The sequence below is a fragment of the Lepidochelys olivacea genome, assembly GCF_965140295.1.
Source record: "Lepidochelys olivacea isolate rLepOli2 genome assembly, chromosome: 6".
Taxonomy (NCBI): Eukaryota; Metazoa; Chordata; order Testudines; family Cheloniidae; genus Lepidochelys; species Lepidochelys olivacea.
In genome coordinates, this window is record NC_140416.1 from 6,201,443 (window position 1) to 6,219,917 (window position 18,475).

The 18,475-nt window shown below is 44.9% G+C and overlaps 1 protein-coding gene across 1 annotated transcript in view; it reads left to right on the plus strand.

Annotated features, from left to right (window-relative positions):
* Positions 1-18,475, plus strand: part of LOC311522489 (E3 ubiquitin-protein ligase rnf213-alpha-like) — a 175,273-nt gene that overhangs the window by 122,326 nt on the left and 34,472 nt on the right. Inside the window, 11 exon segments of the mRNA XM_084631886.1 lie at positions 1,975-2,168; positions 4,123-4,243; positions 5,609-5,709; positions 7,100-7,273; positions 7,892-8,067; positions 8,466-8,562; positions 8,672-8,786; positions 10,759-10,942; positions 14,433-14,644; positions 16,103-16,204; positions 16,628-16,843. Coding sequence (XP_084488012.1) covers positions 1,975-2,168; positions 4,123-4,243; positions 5,609-5,709; positions 7,100-7,273; positions 7,892-8,067; positions 8,466-8,562; positions 8,672-8,786; positions 10,759-10,942; positions 14,433-14,644; positions 16,103-16,204; positions 16,628-16,843 — 1,692 coding nt within the window.

The following is an 18,475-nucleotide window of genomic DNA, read 5'->3' on the forward strand; positions in this document are numbered from 1 at the left end:
TACACTCCAAAACTGGTGGTTAATCTTCAATAGGATATACCAAACCAGCAACAAAAGTAAACTTCTGTTGCACCACACTGGCGAACAACAAGTCAGGAACGCAGTTTTCTTAGGTATTTTAATCATAGAACCATAGAATATCAGGGTTGTATGGTGGTAATACAAGTCCTTGTATTACCACCAAAAACACTGGATTTAAAGACGAGTATTTCTTTAAAACCAGTCTCATCAAACAAAATGTTCTTCTGATCCCAAAGGACCAGCCACACACCCTGGTCCATATATAACTTAGATCTTACCCAAAAATCACACTGATGCCAATCTTTTGTTAGCTAAAATCAAAAGGTTTTTTTTATAAAAAGAAAGAAAGAAAGGTGAGAGTTAAAATTGGTTAAAGGAATCAAATACATACAATAAATGCAAAATTCTTGGTTCAGGATTGTAGCAGTGATGGAATAAACTGCTGGTCTAAGTCAAGTCTCTGGTTGCTTCCAAATCCTTGAAAGGTCCTCATTCCCTTGGTTTGAATGCTCCCATTAGTATAAGTCCATAGTCCAGAGGGTGGAGCAGGAAAGAGGCAAAATGGAGGGCCTTTTATAGCTTCTGCTATGTGGAGGGAAACCCCTTGTTTCAAACAAAGCCCTCAGCACAGCTAGTGGAAAATCACAGGTGACAAGATAGTATTTGAAGTCACATGGGCAAGTCACATGTCCATGCATGATTCTGCTTGGATGCAGTAGAAGCCATTACCTATATCTCAAACAGCACATTCACAGGAAAGTCCATTCAAGGTAGATGGGCATCTTCCATTGTGAGTTAAATGTTCTTTTGATGGGCCACTCAATTTGAATAGCCCTTCCAAGATGTGTAGGCAAATACCTTGTGGGCCTTACCCCAGAAGCAAACATTTGAAATCCAGGTATAGAGCCAATAGTCATAACTTCTCTACATCCTTTCTATGCATTGGTGACCAAAATTGGACACACTACTCCATCCGAGGCCTAATTAGCGTTGAGTAGAGCGGTACTATCACCTCCCATGACTTGCATGCTATGCCTTTGTTACTGCAACCCCAAACTGCGTTTGCTTTTTTTGCAATAGTTTCACCCTGCTGACTCGTGTTGAGGTTGTGATCCACCAAAAATCCCAGATCCTTCTCAGCAGTGCTGCTGCCGAGTCACATGTGCTTTTTATCATATAACGTTCATTGCACTGGGAGATGGTCACTACAATTTTAAGCTGGTTTTGTTTGATGCAAGTGCTGTCAACACTGGACCAGAAGCTGTATTATCCAAACCAGTTTTAACCACTCTTTAAAAATGGCTTATCCCTGCCCTGGCCTTGTCCACAATAACAAGCCAAACCAGCTTAAATCCAAGGCAGCTTGAACCAGTTTAATAACATGGTTAAGGGCTGGCTCCCACTCCCCTTGATGTCAGTGGGAAGGTGGATTGATTTCATGGGGAATTAGATCAGGCTTCAAACTTGGTTAAGTAACAAGATCCTCAACTCAGGGCACTTAGGTCCTGAAGAGGAGGGGGAATGATATTCTGTGGCACTCCATTATGGTGTGCACTGCTTGTAAACAAGTGTGGGATTTCTCTCCCTCTGTTCCACTAAGGTACTGCTTGTTCCTTTGCCTCGGCAGCTGGATGTGTAACACACTGGTGCAGCAGTCGTGATTTTATCTCGGCTGCTACTCCTTTCTTGCCATTAATGGGGTTATCCCTTTAGCTCAGATGGTAAGGGTCTTTGCTGCTCCCTGCTGATGATCATGTCTTGCCTGTGTGTGCGTGTATATATATGTGTGGGCAGCCACAGGTCGTTCCTTCGTAACCAGCTCCAGTTCTGTTGCTTCAGTTCTTCAGCAAGCGATACTCCTGCCCTGTCATTTTATCTGCTCTATGCTTCCTACCCTGAAACACAATGGCTAGCTCTGAAACTCACAGGATTTGTTTTTAAATGTCATTTTAGTTTGTAGCTCTTGATGCCGTGAGCATCATCCTGAAGCAGCTGCAGCCCACAGAGAAGGAGCTTCTGCCATTCAACGCCTGCCTGAGCTGGCTGAAAAGGATCAAGTCCATTAAGCACATTCTGGAGCTGATCACATTGGACGACTACCAGATGAGACTTTACTGTAACAAAAGGAAATTATTGAAGAGCGTATTGTGAGTGTTACCCCCCTCCCACCAAAATCATGTCTATGTATTTTAAAGAATATAAACTTTGTTAAAACACATAATAGTCAAAAATTTTCTGTTAAACCTTTATTTTCCCAGACAAAAAGATGGGTTTGCCATTAAACAATTTTTTTTGCAAAAAGTGTCAGATTTTCTCCAAATATTCTGAATTTATACAGAAAAACTTGCAAACTAAAAATTTAAAAAATTTTGATTTTTTTGCAATTTTTTTTACCAAAAACTTCAGTTACTGAAAAAATTGGGGGGTTTGTTTTTTCAGTGAAAAGTCATAATTTTCCACGGGGGAAAAACCTCCATGTTCCAATCAACTCTGTCAGATGGTGGCTCAGTGTTTGCTGTGGCCTCACTAGTGGCCGGCCTGCACAGAAGATAAAAGCCAGCTGCGTTACTCTATTAGTTCAAATGTAACCATCCTAGATCCCTTCACTCGTCCCTGATGTCCCCCTTCCTCGTCCTCTGTGATGCTGTTTACACCTGCGCAGACTGGATGTAAACGTCTGCTACATCAGACTCCCCCCTCACACCAGTGGGAATGTTTTACACGTATGTAAATAATGAGGCAGGGCACCAGTCTATGGAGGATCAGAGCCATTAATGGAACAGGCTCATCTTGTGATTCAAGGTTCAATATTTTATGTCACCTGCACACAGCTGGCTACTTGTGTTGCTGGTGCAAATCCTGCCTTTGGAAATGAGTATTTTAATATTGTAGAATTGGGTGTGTGCGCTGGAGAGTGCTTTCACCAGCTGGGACAAGAACCTGGACCAGGAACTGAGAAGGGGATGCTCAGGGGAATAGAGAACCTGTCTGAGGACAGGAGACTAAAGGCTTGTCTTCACTGCCATGCTAAATCGGTTCCGTTGCCATCGATGCAACGGCATCGATTTAGCAGGTCTGTTGAAGATATGCTAAATTGATGGGAGAGCACTCTCCTGTCAACGTCTGTAATCCCCCTCAATGAGAGGCAGAAGCTATGTCACCAGGAGAACATCTCCCAGCAACATAGCATAGTGTGGACACCGCTGTAAGTTGACCTAAGGTACGTCGACTTACATTACTTACGTAACTTAACTAGTGTAACTTAGATCAACTTACAGCGTCAATGTAGACCAGGTCCAAAAGAGCTTGGCCTCTTGAGCCTAACTAAACGAAGGCTGGGAGTGGATCGGGATTGCTCACTATAAATACACTGGGAGTGGGAGGGGTGACATTAAACACCAGGGAGGGAGAAGAGCTATTGAAGCTAAAGGACAGTGTGGGAACAAGAACAAATGGGGACAGACTGGCCATGGCTGAAATTAGGCTGGAAATGAGAAGAAGGTTTCCAGTCATCAGAGAAAGGGAGGTTCTGAAAGAGCCCCCAATAGAGGCAGTGGTGGGGAGCAAACACCCTAACTGGTTTGAAGATGAAGCTTGATAAATTTATGAAAAGGATTATCTGACAGGGTTGCCAGTGATAGCAGGGACTGGACTCCACAGCCCAAGTTGTCCCTTCCAGTCCTACATTCCTATTAAAACCCCAGATATTACTCGTGTCATGGCCCTTTCTCCAGAGCTTGTTCTAGCCACAAAGATAGAGCAAATCCACTCAGAAACCCTGGGCCATAATCCCACCGAGGCTTTCCAAGCTTTACGCAGACAGCAGAGGAAAGGAAAAAGGTTTTTTCCCCCTTTGATTCCCCCTTGTATCAGCTTCCCCTTCATTTTGTAAGCTTCCCTGAAGAGCTAGTAACAGTTGAACAGTCCCTGACTGCAAGCCATCACACCCAGCCTGAGGGGATTATGAGCTGAAGGACCGGTTTACATGTTCAGTTCCTATCTCCAGGTGGCTGGTTTTGTCCAAAGATGTGGGGAAGAATTATTTTTCCCAGCAGACAAGGCGCAGCTACTCTCAGTGAGGCAATTCTGTCTCTTTTTCAGACACCAGTGGAATTGTACCAACATCGTCTACCTGCTCATCGATCACCTGCTACACGATGAAACCAATATGGACGAGAAGCTGCTAAAGCTCGTTGTGAAGCAGTTTGTCTTCCTCTGGAATGTAGGTGTATAAAATTGTGCCCCACTGCCCCTTTGAAACCGCATGGAACAAGAGGCTACAGCCCCCTAGGACCCAGCTGAGATCGGGAGGACCACTAGAAGAACTTTTTCATCCAAAATTTTTTTGGAGAAAAATGCAGAGTTGGCAATACCAAAATGCTTCATGTCAGTTTTTCCAAATTGTTTCAGGGAAAAAATCAAAATATTTCAATTTTTTTGTTTCAATTTCAAAATTTCCTTTAATTTTACTTTTTAATACAATTAAAATGGTCGAAATCAAAACAAAATATTTCGGCTTTCTCCAAAATGTTTTGTTCCTTACCAAACAAATTTGACACAAAGCTCATTTTTCCCCAATTTTTTCGGAATTGCCAGCAAACTGAAAAATCCATTATTCACCTAGCTCTGAATAATCCATTATTCACACATCAGTTGAGGATTCACCCAACCCTGTCCTTCACCCACATGGGACGTGGTGTCCCCACAAGGGATGAGGAGGTAGCCTGCAGGTGGACCAAGCTGCATTGACCCTGGACAGTTCCCCCACTTACCGTCCCCATCTCCTGTGCACACTACACTAAGGCTGTCTGCAGTCCTCACCCCAGAATTAGAGCCTTGCACAGGACAGAAAGTATGTTTGGCACAGGATTTGAAAATTTGGCTTCATTCCAAATTGAAACAAAAGCTGAAAAATTCAAAATTTCCACGTTTTGGTTATGATTTTCAATAGTTTTGGTATTAGATGACACAAAATAGCATCTTGGTGTTACAGTGTAAAATATAATTTCCAGGTTTCCGGGTTTTGGTTTTCTGACAAAAAAACGAGTTTTTTTCAGGAACACAGACAACACCCATTAAAGTTTCTGTTCAGTAAATAAGCCAATTTTCTGTTGACAACATGTTTTGACCAGCCATCCTCAGCTGGTGTTCCCAGTGATGGAGATGTGTGTGTAATATTGGGCACCCAAGTTTGCAAAGTTTGGCCCCAGATCTCTCTGAAAACCTTTGCAACCTTAATTCAGCCCCGATGCTTCTGCATTATGATATAATCTTTAATTACATGATCATGTGCTATGGGTTCTGTCAGACTCCAGCCTCATTCAGTGCACAGAATGAACAGTGAATGAGGGAGTGTATTTAAGTCTCTGGGCTGGGACTCAGGAGACCTGGGATCTAGTCTGGGCTCTGCCCTAGACTTCCTATGTGATCTTATACAAGACTAAAGGGGTAGAGTTAAGGTTGAATGGGCAACCTTGATTCTGGCATATCCTAACTTTTGAGAGCTTGCTTTTGCTAATGTAACTTTTTAAATACTTCTTGTATCACTTAGAATGCAATGACATGCATTATGCTTTATTTTCTGTAGTTACTGTACGATATTGAAGATGGTAAACCAGCAAAGATTTTTGAAGATGTGACAAAAGTGCTGAAGAGATGCTGCAACAATGCTGCTACCACCTACCTTGTGTAAGTCAAGCAAACAAGCAAAAAGACCGTTGTGGGTAAATTTTCAATAAGGGCATCTTTCGCAGGCAATGTGTCTATTAATTACACTTGCAAGTTAACAAAAATATTGTCAGGGATTCTCAACATTTTTCTTTCAGAGGTCCCCCCACAACATGCTATAAAATTCCATGGCCCACCTGTGCCACAATAACTTGTTTTCTGCATATAAAAGCCAAGGCCGACATTAGGGGGTAGCAAGCAGGGCGATTGCCTGGGTCTCCATGCCACAGGGCTCCCCGGGAAGCCAAGCTGCTCAGGCTTTGGCTTCAGCCCTGGGTGGCAGAGTTAGGGTCCCAGGCTTCAGCCCAATGTGGTGGGGCTTCGGCTTTCTGTCCTGAGCCCCAGCGAGTCTAACACTGTCCCTGCTTGGAGGACCCCCTGAAACCTGCTTGCAGCCTCCCACATACCATGGGATACCTGACTCAGCATTCAGTGCTATACCCACACATACACAAAGCATTTTGCATTATGTACCATGGATGTGAACAACTCCCCCTCCTGTCAGTGCCCCCTTGTGGCTGGGCACCTTCACACCAGGCTTATTTCCCCATTTCTCCCCTCAGGCCCCTTACAACTCCCCAACAGCTCTCTTGCCTCAAAAGTATTCCTCCTTGGGGCCAATTTATTATAAAAACCTAGTGCAAAGAATCCAGAACAAGAGTCCCACAGTACATATAGACCTTAAATACCACTCTCTGGCACCTTCCACCACACTGGGGCTCTTTGTTGGTTGTCTCCTGTTCTTCTACCAGGAAAACCACGCCAGCCCTTCCAGCTGGAGTGCAACTCTTCTCTTTCCAGTATCAATGCCCACCCACACTCCCCCAGACTCTCTGCTGGGAGATCATCTTCACCAAGGGAGCATCCATCACTCCTCCTACTACACTAACTTTTCCAGCTCTCGTAGGTGGCGATGTCAGTGGGTAAGCTCCTCCACTGCTCCCCTTGCCTTCAAACCTTTCTGGCCCTGGCTCTTTGGCTTGGGGAGGTCAGCCAGTGAACCCTTCTGCTGCTCCTCTGCCTTTGGCCTTTCCCCATGAACCTCCTGCAGCTTCCTTCAGGGATGTCCTCCCTCTCTGATTCTCCCTGATCCTTTGTAGCCCCAAATACTGCTCTGCATTTTAATTGGCCAAACTGGAAGCACCTGTTCTGGTGGAGCGGCGCAGGACCTGCTTCATTTAAAGGAGCCAGCCACTCTGTGACAGTCAGGCTTATGTATATTGCCGTGGAGCTTGGGCCCAGCTATGCAAGTCTTTATTCATTATTATTTATTTTATGGACTCTGTAAGGCACAAGGCAGCGGAGAATCAGACCCCCGTGAATTGCATCTTGCTTTTGTGGTGTCTTTCAGGAAGGGTGTGAACAAATGCAAAAGCTGCCAGAACGAGATCACTGACCCGGCTGAGCTGCCCTGTGGTCACATTTTCTGCACTCAGTGCATCCGGGAGTGGAACATCAGGCAGTGCAAGATCTGCAAGAAGAGCGTCCCCGAGGATTACATGCCCACCGCCTCCCAGGTCACCAGGTATTGTACAGTTGCCTGACTCTGTGATTTGGGACACTTGTTTAGCAACTGTTAATCTGAGTTACTGACAGTTGTCCAGAATGATTGCTGCTTCTTCGGGTGATTGCTCATGTGTATTCCACAATAGGTGTGCGTGCTCGCCAAGCTCCTTGTAGGACCTCCTGTTCTATGGCAAGGCCCTGTTTGCAGAACAGAAGTCTACTCTCGGTACACACACCAAATCCTCTTAACTTTAGCAGCAGTTGTGGAGCTATGTGCATGTTTCAGCACAGAGAGATTTGTAGATTCATAGATTTTTAAGGCCAGAAGGGACCATTAGATCATAAGGCCAGAGAATCTCACCCAGTGGTTTCTACATCATGCACATAACTTTGGCTTGAACTATAGCAGATCTTTCAGAAATACATTCAGTCTTGATTTAAAGATTTTATATGATGGCAAAACTTCTTTTTCCCTTGGTAATTTGTTCCAATGGTTACTCACCCTCACGGTTAATTTTTTTTGTCTTTTTTCCACTCTCAATATATTTAGATTCATCTTCCAGCCATTATGATTTTGTCTGCTACATTGTATATTAAAACAGTGACATTTTAAAAAATAATCTTTTTCTCGCCCTAGGGAGGCAGTTGCAAATCACAACAAATTCAGGAGGAAGTGCAACTCCTTCTTTGTGGAATTTGTCAGTAGTTACTGTTTTGGGGACAAAATCCCACCATCTGCAGAGATCATCGAACAACTGATTAAGTTCGTGGCTTGCAAACCTTCTAACGCAGAACATCAAGGGGTTAGAAAGGGTGAGTGATGTGTGTAACACGGGAACGGCTCGATCCCGCCAATCTCAGTTGTTCAGATATCCTGAGTCAGGCCCCAAAACTCATGATAGTGACTTTAAAATCATGAGACTGAAAAAAACAAACACTAAATATGTGGTTCTTTCTATGTGCCCTCTGGTGTTGGAGAATTTAGGGCAATTCACACCAGCTGGGGGTCTAGCCCCATTAACTCCAATGGAGCTTCGGACGATTGACGCCAGCTGGGGACCTGGCCCATGGGTTCCAGTGTAGATAGGGTCAGTTCATACCCAGCTGGGGACCCACTGACTCCAGTGTAGCTGTGGCTGATTCACACCAGATGGGGATCTGGTCTCATGCTCAAAAAGAAAAAAGTAATCCATTCTACTCCTTGGTTTCAGTGTACAAACCAACGAGTGACTTGTCGCCCTTTGAAGAGTGCATGGACCCGAGTCCTACTGTCAAGTCCTCCCTTTTGAAAATGCTGCTTCGGTGCAGGTTAGTTCCAGCGCTTCCTCCCAGCCAGATGAACTATATTAACTATATTTCACTCACAGATGCACGATGGGTATATTCAGTTTTATAAGTTACATCCATTTCCTCCTAGACTAGACGATGTGAAGGAACACCTGGAAGGGTATCTCTCCAGGATGGAGGAAGCGTTATCATTAAATCAAAGCAGTCGTGATGATTTCTATTTCATGGCAGTGCGCTGCTTTGAGGTGAGTCCCATGAGTGGGGTGTCTGTGGATAAATGTAGATGTTTTATTACATCCATAATAACTATGTTAAAAGAACACTTAAGGTTGCAAAGTCAAGTACTTGAATGTTAGGAAATGCTAAAACTAAGGTTACCTGTGCAGTCTTCACTTGATCCTCATGTGCTCTGTCATATTCCTTATGGTATAGTCTGCAATTACATAATCACATACTATTTTTTTCCACAGAATCCCTGCCTCATTCACTGTATGAATAGTTACTCAATATTTTTCTTATTATTTATGTATTTATTTATTTATTTGTATTACTGTAGTGCCTAGGAGTATTAGTCATGGACTATGACCCATTGTACTAGGTGCCCTAGCTTATTCTCTGCACACCATCCAGACCCTGCTCTGAATACAAAATTATTACTACTGAGGTGTTCTCACTATGGTATCAGAGTGCTTCACAAACATTAATGAATTGATCTTCACAAAATTGATCTTCACTACACCCCTGTGAGATTAGGTAATATTATTTTGTCCATTTTATAGCTGTCGAACTGAGACACAGAGAGATTAAGGCCAAATTGTGAAACATCTCCACTAATTTTGGGTGCCCAATTTTAGATCCTCAGGGACTGACAAGCAGAGTACTTTGCATTTTTATAGCATTTTATATGTTGTGTGACAGGGTCAGGCCATATGGCTACAAGAGAGTGGTCGAAGGTAGATACATTAGTTCCGGGTTAAGCAGGTCCCTTTTCCCTGGGTAAAATAACAGGGACTATTCCAGAACACTCAGGAACTTTCTAGAACTAATTAAGGCAGGCAGGCTAATCAGGACACCTGGTTTAAAAAGGCTCTCACTCCAGTTAGTGAGGTGTGTGTAAGGAGCTGGGAGTGAGAGGACATGCTGCTGGAGGACTGAGGAATACAAGCATTAACAGACATGAGGAGAACGGTCCTGTGGTGAGGACAAAGAAGGGGTTGGGAGGAGGCCATGGGGAAGTAGCCCAGGGAACTGTAGTTGTTGCACAGCTGTTCCAGAAGGCACTCTAGATAGCTGTAGTCCGCGGGGTCCTGGGCTGGAAACCAGGGTAGAGAGCGGGCCCGAGTTACCCCTAAACCTCGCAACTCCTGATCCAACACAGGAGCTTCCACCAGAGGGGAAGTTCTCTGGGCTGTTCCCCAACCCATAAGGTGGATTATCAGAAACTGCGAGGGTTGTTCTTATTCTTTTTTTCCCCCATGCTAGCCAGTGATGAGGTTACCTGAGTGAATGGCAGATTTGAGCCATGAAAGTGGCCAAACTGAGGGCTACTGTGAATCTCTGAGGCGAGCAAAATCTGCCAATAAGCGCAGGACCCACCAAGGTAGAGGAGGAACTTTATCACAGTTCATACACAGCTCCAGTTGACCTCAGTTGCAGCTGTGAGCACTCAGCATTTATGCAAGTCAGACCCAGGTACCTCATGTTGGGCACCCAGAAAAAGAGAAACACAATTAATGGCCAGTTCTCCCATTTTCAGAAATAACTTAGTACTTAGGAGATTAAATCTCACTGACTTTCAAAGAGACTTAGGGGGAATTTTTCAGTAGTGCCTAAGTCATTTAGGACCCTAAGTCCCACAGCCTTTAAGTGACCTTTGGCTCCTAAATCACGTTGGCATTTTTGAAAATTTTACCCAGAGGCTCTTAGGAGCTGGGAAGCGGGGAGAGGGGCGGGAGCAGAAGATGGCGGGGTAGATACAAGGTGGGGAGAGGCAGATGGGAGACTGTTATTTTTAATCCAGTGGCATTATTTCAAAATGATCAGGTTCAGAACAATTTTATATTTTGTAGCCTTTAAGGTTATTGTCTGCTGTGTGGTGTGAGGGGAAAGGAAAAGTTGAGTCACAAAAATACAGATGGCCCAACCAACTGCATCTCCTTTACACAGAAGTACTATCTCTTCACTACTTTACATTTTTTAAAATTCTCTCTTGAACAGGATTTTATGTATTCCTCCTTTCAAGAAGACGCCAGCCAGCATTCGGAGCACTTGCTCTCCACTGCAGTTCTGTCTGCTCCCAGCTCTGCCACTCTCACCAGCATTGAAAACCTGCAGTTCATTGCTAAGCTCCGACTCGCCGTCAGTAACGTTGCATCTGTGCTTGGCAGACAGCTGCCAAGTGGTAAGTGGAGTTTCTAACTGTTTTCCAGTTGTACTGGACATCAGGGAAGATTGGTTAGAGAACCATTTAGCTCCATGGATGTTGTTTGCTTTAAGAGTTGTGTTTGTCCAGAGTAATTTCTACGTGTAACCGTTCTGCCAGCTGGAGTTGGCAGCAATAAGGGCCAGCCAGGTTCAATATCTAGGGCTTCCTTCTGATGATACATTACAGAACTGGCTCAAGCACCCACCAAGGAATCTGGGAAAATTACACACCACCTGTTAGGGAGCTTATTCCTTCACCCACTTACTTCCCTGGTCCTTCTCGCACGAACAGAGAGCAACAATACCCGAAGTCCAAAGGTGCAAACAATTTGATGTTTATTGGGGTGAACTTCCAGCAAGCATGATTCCAGTTTCCTTCCTTAGTGTCCCCCTTCCCAGCTCTGACACCACAGAGCCTTACACCTGTGTCCCTGTTCCCATTCCTGCCCTTAGCCAAACATGATTCCAGTTTCCCCACCCCCATTCCCTGTTCCCCCTTTAGCAAAACATTATTTCAATTTCCTTACCCCCATTCCCTGTTCCCATTTCCCCCCACCCACTTCCTGATTGACTGCAGACTATATAGTAAAACTTGAGTTCTGCTTAGCTATACCTTAACCAATCATTTTCCTGAAATTTAACTCACCAATCCTAACATATTGTAACATGATTATGTAACCCATTATATCCCACCACCTTAATTAGTTTACACCCAGCAAAATTAATTATACAGCAGACAAAAACAATCCCAGAACCAGACAGAGATTATACAGACAAACAATAGCAAAGTGGGAACTATAATGACAGAACAATACAGAAGTGAGGATTTCACATCCCAGCTATTGATAAGTGAGTTCTTGCCAGACAGGATGCTATCAAACTAAGTTTCCTTTTACATCTTCTAGGCACTTCCCTTTCTCTGGAGGTGACAGGCACTATCAGGACAGGATTGTATTCCTAACAGCCCAATAGCACCTTCTTTCAATGTGACTAGTTTGGAATGTGAGGATATGACCGGTCGCTTCCCATCTTATGGCTACCTCTGTTGCTTAGCCAAAGGCGTTAGCCAAAGAACAGGGCCTCAGACTGTCACAGTAAGAGAAGGACCTTACACTGGCAGACAGTGATTTTGATTCTTTCTTTTGTACCTCTATAACTAGCCAAGTGATAAGAATACACCTAAATTCTTAGAGTACAGGCCTTTACAGACAGGCCTGAATATCTATATCCTAACACCACCTCTGGGTGCCCAACTCACAGTTGTTGTCCCTGGTCATTGACGACCAAGATTTCAGAGGTGCATTCGCATGAGTTCACCTCCCACCCATGGGGCAGAAGGCACTGGGCAATGCCTCAGCTATCACTCCACCATCAGCCACTCACTTTGCTGCTGCTCAGTGCGCCATCTGCCGCTTACTCCGCAAGCTCACTCCACTATTGGTCACTCTGTCAGCTGCTCACTCCTATATCAGCTGCTCTGCCATCGCTCACTCCACCACTGCCCTCTAGTGCAACCTCTGAAATATCTTGAGGTCCCCCCACTTAACACAGCTCTCAGTGATTTCAGCTGTTACAGGGGGAGCCTCATTGCTAGGGCAGGCTGGGCAGTCACTTTTACCAGAGACGCTGTCCCATAGCAGCTCTAATGCTTGGACCTGGTTATCAGTGATTTCAGCTGTAGGGATCCAAAACAAAAGACTCTCAACTGAATCTTAATCAGCTCTGTCATTAAACAGTGGAGCGGGGGAAGGACAAATGGTGTCTAGGACCCTTAGAGCCCAAGCCACCATGTACAGACACCTGTCCTCATTCTCTCACCTCTGCACTGGGCTTTGGCACCTCTACCCACAGCTTAGCAAATGCAGTTCATTTGAGGGAGAACCCCTCAATCAGGGTATGCCAAGCACAGATCTTCTGCCCTTTATGCACACAACAAGGATGCCAACACTTTATCACTCCTGCACCCAAAACCAAAGTGATTTGCAACCCAGCACCAGCTAAAATTGATCATTTGGGCAAAGCGGCTCCATCATGCTGCGCACCTAGGCAGAGTGGGTGTGTCCATGCAAACAAAGTCGGCTCCTGAAGTCCTCTTCCCCAACTCACCACTCGATGTCAGGGGAGAGCTCATTCAGACCCTGCTTACAGATGTTTCTGAATCGGAATATTTCATACATGAAATATTTCGAAATTTTGACTTTTCTTCATGATTTGAACAATACAAATTTAGAAATGTGAGAATTTCCCACAGAACAGAAATTCCATTTTCCAACAAACTCTGATCATTACTGAAAATTACAACTTTAAATGGCAAGATGTACAGAAGTGTGTGGTACCTACAATAATAAGTGTCCCACTTCTGTATGGCCAGCACATTTACCCAGCTGACTTTCATGAAATGATCTTTCCTCCCAATCTCACTTGGTATGAGGTCACCAAATTAAAAGATAGGGTAAAAGCTTCTTTAAATATTTTTAAAGTATTTACATCAAGAATAGATTTCTCTTTCTCAAAGCGCTGCTGTAGCTCAGCCAGGAGTTATTGGGCCAGATGCAGGAATCACTGGGGGAAATTCTCTGGCCCGGGTTATTCATAGATTCACAGATCAGAAGAGATTATTGTGATCATCTATGACAGGTTTCAGAGTAGCAGCCGTGTTAGTCTGTATTCTCAAAAAGAAAAGGAGTACTTGTGACACCTTAGAGACTAACCAATTTATTTGAGCATAAGCTTTCATGAGCTACAGCTCACTTCATCGGATGCATAAAGTGGAAAATACAGTGAGGAAGTTTTTATACCCACAGACCATGAAAAAATGGGTGTTTATCCCTTCATTTGTATCTGTACAAGTTTTTTTCATGCAGTTGATAGATTTCCACTCCATACGGCTAAATGCAGTGCCTTGCATAATGACAGGTTTCAGAGTAGCAGCCGTGATCATCTAGTACAGCATAAGCCACAGAACTTCCCCCAAATAATTCCTGGAGCAGAGCTTTAAGAAAAATAACTGATCTTGATTTACAAGATTATGTAGGAGGTGGACTGGATGGACACAATGGGCCTTTTTTACCTAAGAATTGGTGACTCTGTAAAAGTATCTGACCTCTCTGAATGCTGTAGGTTCTGCCAGACCAAACTCGCTGTTGCCATAAAATTAATGGTGGCCACATTAGTCCTACAGGGTGAATTTTATCCATGAAGCAATTTTCCACTGGGAGGTGGTATTGCATTTTATACCTGTAAATCTTCACTTCAGAAGGGTTAATGGAAGGACTGTTCCTTCTGGTTCAGATGAAGTGTATCTATTCAAATGGGGTCTTTCTTGACTTTCTCCTTTTTTCGCTTTTATCTTAAATACTATGGTAACATTACTGCAGGGATTTCATTGCATATGAGCTTTGAACAACTGTGAAGCTAGACAGCAATATTGCATTGGTTTGGGGCTAATACTGAACTCTGCTTGGCAGCTGCAGACCAGAATACAGGGACCAGTGCTGAAACTGCAGAGAAACAGTCCCAGCTTGTGAATTCAATGAAAAATCTGGTTGAAAAGGCCCAAACACCTTGGCCTCAAATATTCCTTATTAGAAATCTTTGCAATTTCTATGGGATGAACATAATGGAGCAGATTCTTCAGCAAGAGCAGTGGATTTTACCCAGAGGGATTGAGACTTCACAGGTAAGCGACTTCCAAAGGTGACAGAATTTTATGCTTAACAGAAACTGTATGAATGGTTTTCATCTCCTTTCTATGGGATGGTAAATTCAAGAACTTTGTATTCACATGAAAGCAATTTTGTACTTCCTGATAAGCAAAAAAATGTTCCCACACACGGAATTGCTAAAATATTACCTTTGTGCTTTTGAGTTTTACTTTCAAAATGATTTTGGTATTTAGATTGAGAGCTCTTTGTGGCAGAGACCATGGCTGTCCCTAGGGAGATGCAGGGCCCGGGACATAGGCGCTGAGCTTCTAATCTGCTGGGGGATGCTCCCCCTGCCCTGCCTCTTCCTGATCCCACCCCACCCCGCCCTGCCTCTTCCCACCCCTGGTCCACCTCTTCCCTGCCCAGTCCCTACCCCCTCCCCCCGGCCCCGAGCATGCTTCGCCCTTGCACCTCTCCCCTCCTTCTCAGCACCTCCTGACGCCATGGGTGAAACATCTGATCCGCGTTAGGCGCTGAGAGGGAGAGGGAGGCACTGATTGACTGGGGCCCGCCGGCGGGCAGGAGATACTGGGGAAAGGGGGAGGTTCTGAAAGGGGTTGGCCAACACTCACCTCCTTACCCTCCCCCCCCAACTGCCTGCTTCCTCACCCCCCTCCCAGCTGTCCTCCTGCCGCTCGCCTCCCCGTTCGCCTCCTCACCCTGCTCGTCCGCCCGCTTCCCACCTCACCTCTCCGCCCGCCTTCTCATGATTTTATCCAAGCGTGGGGCCCGGGGCAGTCGCCCCAATTCGCCATACCCAAGGGACGGCTCTGGCAGAGACAGTCTCTTAGTACATGTCTGTCCAGCACCTCGCACAATGGGGTGCTGATCTCAACTCCTGTGGGCAGGTCTCCGCTTAAAACTCTGTAGCGGTAGAGCTGCAGCTCTGTTGTAGCACATTAATGAGGATGCTATACGCTGACGGGAGAGCCCGTCGGTGTAGTTAATCCACCTCCCCAACAGGTGGTTCTACATCAGCAGGAGAGGCTCTCTTTCTGACATAGCGCTGTCTACATGGCGGGTTAGGTCGGCATAATTACGTCGCTATGGGGGGGTATTTTTCACACCCTGAGCAACATAGTTATACCGATCTAGGTCTATAGTGTAGTCCAGACTTTTGTATTTGTGCAGCACCCAATGCAAATGGGGCACTGATGTCAGTCGCTGTGTGTCTGGGCAATGCCTGGCACTATGGGCCCCAATCAAGACAGGGGCTTTTAGACACTGCCATAATACAAATAATAAAACAATACATAAAATGAGAATAATAATAATAAAATACATGAAAAACATTTTGATTAGCCTTCAAATGTAACTGGTGTAATAGGATTCATTAGTGACCTCTCGGTGTAGAATGATGTACCTTAATAAATAAGTACATAAATGATACATGAACAGCTTTGTTATAACAAAAGTATTTATTTCTTTAGGACATAAAAATGAGCTCCAATACACCACTGATACTTGTGACTATAGAAAAAGCAAGAAGCCACAATAAAAACACAGACTCTGAAGAAGCCAAGCAACTAACAGTGAGTGTCTGTTTTCTATTTTAATGGAACACGGTTTGGTTTGTGATTCTGTACAAGTGAAATTCACCCCTGTACAGAGAGCCAGCACAATTTATACACCAGCAGAGGATCTGCCATGTAGGATCTGAATGGGACTTAACTGGTGCCTAAAGTAGTTATAGGGAATGTGCCTTTAGGGACTGAGCTTTCCAGACAGAGTCTCAGGAGAGGTGCTGTGAATCTCTTGTTGTTATCACAGCCAGTTGGAACCAGACATAGAACAAGCTTCTATGCACTGAGCAATCACTGAACACCACACCTTGGTCTTGTGCTGAATTTCACCCTGATTATGAAACACCACAGAGATCGGTGTGACCCTCTGGAATGAAATGTGAAAAGTGGAGCCCATTAAACCCCTCTCTGTTTTATTTGTTTGTCATTTAGGCCATTATAAAGCACATGGAGAGACTCCTACAAGCATCGCTGCCATCAGAAGAATCCATAGAAAACAAATTGGAAAAGATCATGAGTGACGTGAGCAGCCAGGAAAACGCAACCTTGCTGGAAGTGGTGCTGCATACTGCTCTCACGCTGACCCTGTCCCAGAACCCACTCACCGAGCTGTTCAAATCCATCTGCTTCCAGCCCAGCGCTGTCAAGGTGAGTCAAAAGCTTTTTCTGCAAAGAGTGAGTGTATCCTTCCTCTGCTTCGGCAGCTCTGTGGCACCTTATCCTCTTGACACCACCAGCCCTAAACCTAGCACCGGCTGGGGGCTACGTCAGTCTGCAGTGTCAGTTACAGCAGCTTTTGGGTGTAGGAGGAACTTACGATCAGTCCCTAGAAATACAGATATGTTTGAAATCATCTGAAATCATGGCCATCTCACCTGCACCATACTTTGCTTTTGAGTCTCATCCCTTTCTCTTAACTCAGTCACTAACCAGAGACTGGCTTTTCTGTTCCAAGCCCCCGCCAAAGTCACTATTTGCATTTCCCCGCCTCTACAATGACGAATGCTGGGGATATGTGCATGTCAGCACCTGCCTGAGGTTCTGGGGGCTCCAGGGAAATAGTATTCATCGAATTTCAAGCCAGAAGAGACCATTATAACCATCTAGTCTGACCTCCTTATAACCCAAGCCAGAGAATCTTAAACAGTTACCCGTTTGGCGCCCTGGATTAGCTGCCTGCAGGCCTGACCATCTGTGTGTGTCTGTTTGCAATGAAACATTATATTATTGTCACCTGATAAAATTAGATTTTCTTGTTGAAATCAAATGGGAAATCACAATTTGCACAGGTCACTGGGCTAGATGCAAGAATCGCTGCATGAGATTCTCTGGCCTGTGCTATGCAGGAGGGCGGGCTGGGTGATCAGAAAGGTCCCTCCTGGTCTTAGCATCGATGACTCTTTCCCTTTGAGCTCATCTAATCAGCTTTCCAAGTTCTGGCACCAGATTCCCAGGGGACGAATACTGTCTTTATTCAGGCTGAGAAAGCCACATAGCACACAGGAATGAAAATCTGCACTTGGGACGAAAAGGGAGAATATGGCAAGAAGCTAGGTTGATGTAGCACAAACAGCTTCTTTTATTGACAAAGTGCCATAGAGGGGTGTCGCATATCAAAGGTAAGTAAGTTGTACAAGGTCGGTGGAGTAATATCTTGCATTGGACCAACTTCCGTTGGTGAACAAGACAAGTCAAAATCATGTCTCTCCCCAAGAGAAGTTGGTCCAATAAGAGATGTTATGCCACCCAGCTTGTCTCTCAAAGGGAAATAAGACACACCCCTTGTGAGAATTGATGTGGCCTAGCCAGCAGCCTGCTTTGGAGGCTGAGCACTTTGACAGGACCATTTTGCTTTATGATTCCGTACCGGTATTTTATTACTCATTCAGAGGGGCGGTGTCATCGAGGGGATTGGGCACTGGACTAAGACTCAGGTTTCCTGGTTTCTGTTCCCAGCTCTGCCACAGACTCCCTGGGTGACTTGGGCAAGTCACTGCACCTTTCTTATCCTTAGTTTCCCCTCTCACCTCTTGTCTATTTATATTGTAAGCTCATTGGGACAGGGATTGTCTCATTATGTGTCTGTGGGCACCTGGCACAACAGAGTCCCAATCTTGGTTGCTGTATGTCTGTGCAGCGCTTGGTCAATGAGTTCTGATCTTAGTCACTGGGCACCTGTGCAGCGCCTTCCCCAAACAGAACCCCAGTCTTAGTCACTTCATGTCTGTGCGATACAATGAGGTTCTGATCTTAGCCACTGTGCATTTGGGCAGTGCCAAG